This window comes from Atta colombica, unplaced genomic scaffold (assembly GCF_001594045.1).
Source record: "Atta colombica isolate Treedump-2 unplaced genomic scaffold, Acol1.0 scaffold29, whole genome shotgun sequence".
Classification (NCBI taxonomy): Eukaryota; Metazoa; Arthropoda; class Insecta; order Hymenoptera; family Formicidae; genus Atta; species Atta colombica.
In genome coordinates, this window is record NW_017259392.1 from 561,826 (window position 1) to 572,806 (window position 10,981).

A 10,981-nucleotide genomic window follows, 5' to 3' on the forward strand; every position below is an offset into this window, starting at 1 on the left:
CATAATGCATACAAATAATTTCGAAAATTATATTTCTTTTATCTTGTGAAATAAAAATACGTTTCATGTAAATTGCAGAGTTCTAAGAAAATTATCTATTTTATACATCTTACATGAAGCAAGAATACATTTATTTTACCTACATATCAGCCTCAGTTTTAGGATCCTGCATTTCGTATTCACCATGAAACGTAACTGCAAAAAAATATTTTAAAAATTTTATTCATTCAATACTTTAATAAATTAATAAGTTTGAACATATAATATGTTATTTAACAAGATAAACATCAGTGATAAGTGATAGATTTAGAACAGATTTAGAACAGATATAAAATACATTATATTTGAGACGTTAATATAGGATTGCAATATCAAAATTTTCAAAACTAGAAAGAAATTACAACCAAATTTTCGGATTAATTACAAACCAAAATTCTGGACAGTTCGCTTAAAACTCTAGACGCACATAAAAATGCGTGTAAATTAATAAAATTGATCAGAACAGTAAATAAATAATTATCAGTAAATAAATAATTCACATCTAATTGTTTATTAGTAGTACTATAAGCTAATTTAAAGAAATTGACCAATCTTTTATAGTCGAGTATTTTCTTCACATTCAACTGTGATTGATGCAATTTCTTACAACTTAAGGATTATTACATCTATTGTAATTAATCAGGACTAATCCGGAGACATGTCTCGCGCTACCGACGAGATACTATTGTTAAAGACGATCGCTGCTTATGGAAGTCGCGTGCCTGATTTAATTTAAATGATTAAAAATAAGAAACTAATAATACTAATTTCATGATTTATTAGTTTCGACATGTACATATATTTCAAAACTTAATAATACTCGATTGTTATTTAAAACTATGATTTTAATGTTATTATCCGAATTTGATTATCAATAGAGATGATAACTATAGAGAAAAAATTGTAATTTTTCGGCAATATATAAGATATTATAGCATTAAATCATATATGCATACTTATTTATATAATAAAAGCATTTATATAATAAAAAATCATAAATTTAATAATGTATTATTGAAATATTTATGTTAATAATCATAAATTTTTATTATTGTCGGTAACATCATCGTTCTTCAATTATTTTCCGAACCTCATTAAAAATTTGCTCAGATTCGATCTGATGGATCTTTAATAATATCTCATCGTGCTCGCGGTAAGACCCGGCCGTGTATCTTTATAACGCGAGATCTGGCCGTGTATCTTTATTACGCGAGATGTCGAATTTTCCAGTAAGACGATTATCGAATTTCAATAAGAACAGAATCTATGCTCAATCCAGACAGCACAATATGTTCAGAGAATATTCTCACAGGATACTTTCCATATATTCTAAAAACGTATGGAAAGAATATTCTTAAGATGGCTCTAAAAATGTTCTGAATGATATTAGATTATTATTCGTTTAGTTCTCAAAATATTCTAACAACATTTAAATAAATATTCTTAGAATATTTTATTTCATGCGTGAATTGGAATATTTGTATACTAAACGCATTTTATTTAAAAGATGTTTTTGGATGTTTTCTAAACATCCTTAAAATGTCTCTTCCTTGGAAGTTTATGGTACTGTATAAATATTTTTGAAAACATTCCTGTACATTCTATGAACTTCTCATACGCAGTATCCCCCCTCTTTCCCCTCCCTTTCTTTTCTCTCTCCTCCCTCTCTTATAAAAATATGATAGATCTAAATAGAGAAAATCCCACAGCTACATGGAAAAGTTTGAAAGAAGTAATAAGAGATGAATCAATTGGTTTAAAGAAGGTAGAGAATATAGATTTTGAAATATTAGATAACATTGAAGGATTCAATATAACTGATAAATTTAATATATATTACATATAGAGTATTAGTAATATAGTAAATTTGATAAATGGAGATATTAAATCTAATAATACGTTAATAAAAAAGTTATTTATTCAAGATGTCCGAGAAATCGTTTGCAATTTCGCCAAATGATTCGAGACTCAAACAGAAGGAAAAAAGAAATTAATCAATTATATAAATTATTACAAAATTATATAATCATAAATAAAAATAATATCCGGAAATAAGTCGTTTTCGAGTTATAACCACTTATATATATATATATATATGTGTGTGTGTGTGTGTGTGTGTGTGTGTGTGTGTGTGTTAAAAAAAATTTTAATTTATTTTTCATATTAACAATCATAATTTATATCTTAGCTTTAAATTTATTCGTAGTTTTAATGTAAAAGTGGTTATGTATCTTGGAAATGACTTATTTCTGGAGTTATGTTTATTTGTAGCTTTTTTTTCTTTTTAGATCCCGGATCACTTCCTCAAGTATTGCGGGCAATTTTTCGGACACTCTGTATAATTGTAATAATAGGGGAACAATAACTTTGAAATGATATACATTTTGAAATGGTCACAGTAGAATAGTTAAAGGAAATTGTTATTACCAAAAAAGAAAGATACGGATGAGGGAATAACTAGTGACATTTTAAAAGCAGCGTTTTATAATAAAGAATGAATTTGTTGATATAATAAATAGCTCCTTAAGGGAAGATTGCTGCCCAGAAGAGTGGAAAACATCTACGATTATTCCGATTCCAAAAATAGAAAAAGCTAAAAAAGTGAGTGAGGTATAGGTCTATTAATATACCAATATTTGAGAAAGTATTAGAGACAGTTGTGAAAAGACAAATAGAAGAATTTTTGGGAAACAATGATATTATAACAGAACATCAATCAGATTTTAAAAAACAATACTCCTGTGAAATAGTGATCCAACCATTACGGATAAATGGAAAGTGATAGTGAAAGAAAAAGATAAGAGTAATTTTTATGGATCTTAAACGAGCATTTGAAACAATAGAGAAAGATTATTAGGGAAATTATATCTGTATGGAATTAGAGGCATGGTTTTAAAATGGTTAAGATCATATCTAGAAAACAGAATACAGCAGTCCAATTCAATAATAAAGTTATTGTCAAAGTATTGAGTATGACAGAGTATCACAGAGATCTATTTTAAATCCGTTTATGATTTATATAAATGATATAGTCAAAATTTGTCCAGAAGAATGCAGTATAAAAATGTTTGCAGATGATACGCTAATGTAACGGAGAGAATAATGCGGAGTTAAAGAATAAAATGAACATGATATTTAGCATAATAGAAGGATGAATAAACTAAAATTAGATGCAGGAAAAATAAAAATTTATGATAGAAGTTGGCACTCTATCGATGCGTGCGAGCTCGCGCGATATGCGGATAAAAAAAAGGTACGTTTTCTCTAATTACGTCTTCACGCAAACGAGCAAGTCGTTAAATACGAAATTGGGCGCCGCTCGAGGCCGCATCAATTCATCAAATCGCAAGTTTAAAACACCTACAATCTTTCATGACAACGTGAATTTAGGATTCGAAGGACCGTGGCTTGCGCGAGGATCGACTAACTCGATTCTTTGGGGGGGCGGAGAGGGAATTTAAAGATGGAAGGAATGACAATTGTCAAGCAATGGAATTAATACACTCGATAAAAAGAGAACGAATAATTGTATTTCATAGCAGCGGTGGTGATATGTGATACAGAGAAAAATAGAACGCAAAAATCAAAAAAGAAAAAAAATAAAGAGAACAGAGATATAAATAAATACAAGACGAAGTTCGCTATCACAATTCGAACGCATAACATGTTATGCGGATGAGCCAGCCGGCTAATTTCGCGCAAAGAGTCTGATAACGCTTAGAAAAATGTCACCCGACACCCGGGACATGTGTCCCGACAATGTGTTACAACCGGCACCAATTTCACACCATGTCATGAAGATCTACGGCGCGGACACGTATTCGCAAACGATCGTCCCACAATACGATATATTGTTCCCTCTCACGCTCCGCGGTCTCCAGGAGGCTCTTTCCATACGCTATGCTCAATTCTTAATATCCACTCGTAACTCAAGGGTAACGCTCAATTCTTAATATCCATTTTCTCACGCTTGGGACTGGCTAAGCTATCAACGACACCAAGAAATGCGCCTCAATTTCAGGACGTATGTGAACACGAAAGCGTGGCGATCATAGAGTGTGAGTACGACTTTCCCCAGGCTGCACGCGGCTTCACAAATAACAAACAATCTCACCGAGATCTAGATCGTCGCCTACACAGCAGCTCTTTCCTCGGAAACGTCCTTTTGATCGCGTGCCTTCGCATCGCCGGATCGCCGAAAAGAGTGCGACTGAATCGCGATCGATACGTGATTAATTCGCGTCCCCCCCCCCCCATCCCGAGGAGTGCGTTGAGCCATCGCGCCATATCCAAGAAGAAGGACTCGCACGCAGGGTTGAGTCGTGACCCCGTGAAATGCTTGGCCGATGCTCTCCGGCAGCGATATTGGTTGCGGATTTGCTGCGCGACAGTGAGAAGCCTACCGCAGTATTCTGATATGTTCTGGTATGTATGACCGATGACTCCCCTGGCCTTCCTCAGGATGGTCGTTTCGTCGCATCGATCCTCCACATTTTCAGGGCGTTCTCGTGCTCCCAAATTGCGGATTGCTCATGTGTCGGCCCTACTCGCTATCGGCGACCGTTCGTCTGGCGCTTTCCTCTTGACCTGCGATCATTCCAAAAATTCAACCGGAATTATAATATTGTCTTATGTGATAAATGTGGCCTCCTGGAGGATCTCGATCATTCGCCAACTCTTTTCAGCCCTACTTTACACGCGATTTTGCGCTTTGTGACAACGGAAGAACGCTGCGACGGCAAAGTATAAGGAAAAAGCTGAGCAGTAATATCACGCTAAAATGTTTGGATGGAGCTGTAATAATAGAACAGATAGAAACAATGAAGTAGGAATAGTCATTGATGATAGACTTCGATTTAAAGATCACTATGATTATATGCTAAAGAAAATTGGAAAAAATCGAGTTTTTTAATAGAATAGGTAATTTTATATCGATTTATACTGGATGTATTGTATATAAAATAATCATAGCATCTTACTTTGAATATTATACAACGCTCTTAATTGATATGGGAGAAACACAGCTGAGCAAATTGCAGAAGGTGCAAAACTGAACTATGAGATAAAATTCCACAAAACAAAAAATGCACATAAGAATATATTTTATGAAGAAGTGAAAACGTAAATGCCTTATCATATGAAATGAAGCAATAAAACTTGAGCTATTTAAAAGAGTATTAAAAGAATATATGTTGGGCAAAAATGCCCAACATATTTATTCAATTTATTCAAAGCTCAAAGAGCTGCAATTTTGTTAAAAAATGAAATTTAAATTAAAAAAAAAGATTTTAAAGCTTGAAATCTATACTTTCGAATGATTATTTTTTGAATTTATGTGAATTTTATAATTTTTACATATAGAAAACTATAAGTTAAACAAAATGAAAAATTTTTTCTTCTTTGTAAGCCTGTCATATCCAAGAAAAATTTGCAAAATTTTTTTAATTTCTAATGTAAAAGCTTAATTTGCCCTATAAAATCATTTTTAAAAAATGTCCCTACAATTTTTGTTACTAAGTCATTGCAAATTAAGTAAAAAGAATACTTTGACTACTCATAACTCCGTCAAAACCGTCACAATTTAAAAAATAGATTCTTAAATAGATTCTTAAATTCTACTATCCGATAGAATAAGATTTATATTTTACTTATTTTTAATAAAAATAGCAGCTGTTTGAATTTTGAATAATAAATTGGGCAGCGAATTTTTGTCACCCAATAATATTTAATGTTACTTACAATTAAATTTAGAGAGAAGATTATGTATTATTTGTTTTGTGTTCTGTATTTTAAAATAGCGGAGAAAGCTAGTAAAGATTCATTCGTTCATTCTCTCTCTCTCTCTCTCTCCCTTCCTCTCCCTCCCCCCCTCGCCTCCTCTATCGCGTTGAGATGTCGAGAGAAGGCAGAACAACGGCGAAATTTACAGACGACAGTGAGAGCCACGTAAACATAAATAAGAGATCAGCTATTAGGAAATAAAATAAATCTGATATATCTAATATATCGAATATGTCAGATGTGTCCGAAAAGAGCATTTCTAGGGAATGTGAAAATAAAGAGAATTAATAATAAATGAATTAAAAGAAACAATAGAAAGACATTATGATCGCTAAATTCTTGTTATGTTATAAAAAAACAGCGGATAAAAGAGCACGGCTTTCCAGATTTGTAGGGAGTTTCTTGAAATGACGATAACATTGAAATGTTTGTTAGAGAATACAACGGTGAAGCAGATAAAGTTAAATCGGCAGTACATGAAATTCTTAATGATTACAACAGCACTGAAATCTCAGAAATAATTAAGATGAAAAAGATTGACAATATATATAATATATTACCAAGACGTCTGCTCCATATGCATCAATAGCAAATAAAAAAATGCTGGAGGTGTCTCGACAGGACCCTAAGAGTCCAGACTCCAGACTCCTTTAAAATAATACTAGATGAAAAGCACATGGAAAAGTATAATTTGTCGCTAGAAATCAGGACCATGTATAAAGCCTTGAGGTCTTCTGATTGCATTGAAAATTAATAAGGTTTCAAATACAAGGAGAAATGGTATTAAAATAGAAGCCATTGCACCGAATTTAGAAAAAAATAAAAGTGCATAAAAGTGCACCCTAATTTTGTAAAGATGGGTTTGAAGGTTGTAAAGAACGACAATTATAATTCAAGATTAATTGTACATGGAATCCTGGTGGAGCACCTGAAGAAATAAGAGAAGACATTATAGCACAGAATTTTACTGCTCATATAAATGCAGAACTGAAAGTCATATATATTTATAAACCTAAAATAATAAATTTACAAGCTGCGCCTTGGAAATTTCTTCTGAAGTACCAGGTATATAAACTTAAATCCGCTGTTTGCTCATAGGTGGCATTAGTGAGTACAAAGCTATTCTGGGCACACAACACTTTTTTTATGTGTTTGATATCTGTCAACATTAACCAGTGTACGTCATCAGCAATTTCATACAATATACATTTTTTCTTTCGTAATCATGTCTAGTTTTTTGCTAAAAAAAAAAAGCATATGCGGGAAGCTTTGCTTTTTTGTTTCAATTTGAAGAAATCGGCTGCCGAATCGCATCGAATGCTTGTGGAGGCCTATGGCGACAATGCTTTATCGGAAACAACGTGCAGAGATTGGTTTCGCCGGTTCAATGACGACAATTTTGACCTGAGTGATAAGAAGTGTGAAAATCGGCCCAGGAAGGTTGAGGACTGTCAATTGCAGGCTCTTTTGGACAAGGACGATACCCAATCGCAAAAAATGTTTGCCGAGCAATTGGGTGTTTCTCAAGCAGCCATTTCCATGCGGCTACATGCCTTGGGAAAGGTTCAAAAGATCAGAAAAGATCAGGGTGCCATATGAACTAAACGATAGGCAGATGGAGCGACGCCAAAACACATGCCAAATTCTGTTTGTCGGACAAAAAAGAAAGTCGTTCCTGCATCGGATTGTGACAGGCGATGAAAAGTGGATCTATTTTCAGAATCCTAAACGCAAGAAATCTTGGATTGATCCCGTCCAACCATCAACATCTTCCTCAAGACCAAATCGCTTCGGACGGAAAACGATGCTGTGCGTTTGGTGGGATCAGGAGGGTGTCATCTACTACGAGTTGTTAAAACCTGGTGAAACTGTTAATGCTTACCGCTACCAACAACTGATTAAATTGCACCGTGCTCTGCGTGAAAAAAGGCTGCTTTATCGGAAAAGACATGACAAGCTGATTTTCCTCCACGACAATGCACCATCGCACATGTCAACAATGGTCCAAAACTTCTTAGAGACACAACAGGGAAGTGCTACCCCATCCCGCTTACTCGCCAGACCTGGCATCTTTTGACTATTACTTGTTTTCGTCGATGGGCCACGCGCTCGCTGAGTGGCACTTCGATTCTTACGAAGATGTCCGAAAATGGCTTGATGAGTGGTTTGCCTCGAAAGATGAGGAATTTTTTTGGCATGGTATACACAAATTGCCCGAAAGATGGGAAAAATGTATAGTTAGCGAGAACAAGTATTTTGAATAAATTTGCTTCCTAGGAAAAAAAAATATGTTTTTCTGACTAAAAAACAGCGGATTTAAGTTTATACACCTGGACGTACATAAGCATTTTATTGACAGTGGTCGAATATATCTGAGGCACTCGACGTGTACATTTACAGATCATAAAAGAATACTGCAATGTTATAAGTGCTTAATGTTTGGTTACATTATTAACAATGAGTCTAATATTTTAAGATTTTTCAATTAAAGCTATGTTATACTATAACGAATGCTCTGTTATAACAGAATGACTGGATGAATGTACTTTCTTATTAATATATTTATTCTCGTGTTGAGTTTTCTCCTAGTCTGTCACACATAAAAAGTGTCGCAATCATTACATAAAATCTTATACACTACGTTATTATTGTGTAAAAAATTCTTTCCTGTCTTTATGTACTTTAATAAATTTGTTGAACTTGTTGCATCTATAACCCACATTATAGACTACTTTATTAATCATATATATGGCGAATTGTGTAACACCATGGATAAATGGAAGCACAAAGAATTTTTTCATATTAGTATTTTCATGATCATAGCTTTGCAAATTTCTGTGTACAAATCTTGGTGAGAGAAACTTTTTGAGTTGATCTATTTAAATATCATTTCTAATGGATATCCATTATTTAGAAGTACTTCAATCATTTTCAAATTTTTCTAATAGAATTTTGATTGTAAAAGTAAAATTGATCGATTAAGCAGATACCCTCATATATTATATATGATACCCATCTTGTGACATCGTGGTTAGACAAATAAGATAGGTACCTCCTCAAGTAAATCTTTTTTTGAAACCAATTCACATTTATGTATTATATCATCCTCTACTATCAACAAAAGAGCAAGAAAACTTATTCTTTGATTTTCTTCATATTCTATAGTGAATTATAATCGTTTATGTATGTTATTAAAAGTTTTATGAATAGATGATCAAATTAAATGAAGCAGCCATGATTATGTCGTCCACATATTGGAAATAAAAGCTGACAGTAATATATTAGTACTCAGCATATTCAGAGTCTTCTCCTCAAGATCCCGCATGATTAAGTCAACCACAATAGGCGAGGATATTCCATCGGAATCCCATACGTCTGTTTGTATATAACATTCTTAAATTTAAAATAGGTGGCAGACAAAACTCGAGAGCCTTCATAAATTCGGTCTTAGGAATGAAATATTATTGAAATATTATTTTCTATATATTGCCACCATTTATTAATGCTGTCGATTACGAGATCTTGAAGGATCATTAATAAATAAAGATGTAATATCCAATAAAATTAAGATGTCAAACTCATTGATTCTCTTTCCTCTTTCAGAAAGTTGCTTGAAAAGATCGAAATTGTTAGGTGCCTCCTAGCTAACTCGTTCCCCTAACTGCTCCCCTAGGATTATTCTGTAGTATATTTTTAGTAATTATCTTATGCAAGAGTACAGCCAAGGAATACAATGCTGTGTTAAAGGACGAGATAATAATTCTGAGCGGATGATTATCTTTGTCAATTTTGCAAAGAAATAAGAAATGCCAAAGAAAGACAGGAAGCGAAGGAACGAAGAGATAATTGTGTACTTTTCGAAATGTAATCACTGTCCAATCATTTTTTTAACATGGCACTCAAGTTTCTTTCAATGTTTTAATGGGATCCTTCTTAACTACGGTATATGTATTCTATTCTGCAATGATTCCTCCATTTTTTTGTATTCATTTCTAATGCAATCGTGATGTTCTCTTTGTCTGCACGGGTGAATATGACGTTAGAATTCATTTTATAAAACAATGTCGCTGTTTTATATAATGATAAAATTTCCCTCTCAATGTTTGTGTTATAATTATTAACCGTGAAATCACCAAGTTTGGGAACAACTACTGCTCGAATCTTGCTTTTATAAGTATCATTAAAATTCTGATTATTATTTTCATTTTAGCCTACCTCACTGTTAATTCTGGAACAACAGCGAAATTCTAGGTGTTATGAATCTCACTTTTTCAATATTCTTCTTTTGATATAGCCAATTAAATTTCTCTTTGTGCAAGACTTGCCTCAAACGAAAATTATTAAAGATAGTATGGTGTTTTCTAAATGTCTCTCCAAATATATAAAGGACTTTATATAAGCGACATTATGGTACTTTATCTTTATTTAACTTCAAATTATTATAAAAATTAATTCAATATGTATAATTCTGCGACACTTTTAATAATAGTCATAATTCTTGTTAACCGTTTAATAGCTTTACACCACGTGGATGTTACATACATCTTTCGTATATACCATTTTTTAGACTAGAAATAATGTTACCACTAAGTTATTGACTGGACTTTCTTTTCTGATTACATTGACTATCCTTTCTCGCTGTTAATCGAAGAATTGGTTTGGATCTACAATTTGTATACATTTTTTATAATTTGACTCAATATAACATGGTTGAATTTGTAACACATATTGTGATTGTGGATTGATTCGATTAATAATTTTTTACTGTTATCGAAATTAATTTCTAAGTTTTTAATATGTCTATATAAATTATTGTTTAGGGGTTTTTATTTCATTTATAAACACGGCTGATGAGAACATAGTATGGTCGAAACGTTCCGTGAAATTATAACAAAAGAATAATAAAGTTTATTGTTTACACCTTTCAGAGCTAGTTTATTGAAATAACTTGATAGAAACCTTCCTCATTTTATTTGAAATTTATACGAGCGAATTATCTAATATATTTTCTATTGTAATTATCTAATATACTATATTTGTAAGCATTCGAACTGCGCGCGTTTTCCGGATTTATAAACTCAATTAAACTATGGTACAAATATATATGTGTGTGTGTGTGTGTGTGTGTGTGTGTGTGTGTGTGTGTGTGTGTGTGTGTGTG

The 10,981-nt window shown here is 32.8% G+C and overlaps 1 protein-coding gene across 1 annotated transcript in view; it reads right to left on the reverse strand.

The window, feature by feature from the left end:
- The window catches only part of LOC108690006 (adrenodoxin-like protein, mitochondrial), a 33,216-nt gene that overhangs the window by 14,545 nt on the left and 7,690 nt on the right, over nt 1–10,981 (reverse strand). Inside the window, exon 2 of the mRNA XM_018197040.1 lies at nt 144–195. Coding sequence (XP_018052529.1) covers nt 144–195 — 52 coding nt within the window. The remainder of the gene's footprint in view (nt 1–143; nt 196–10,981) is intronic.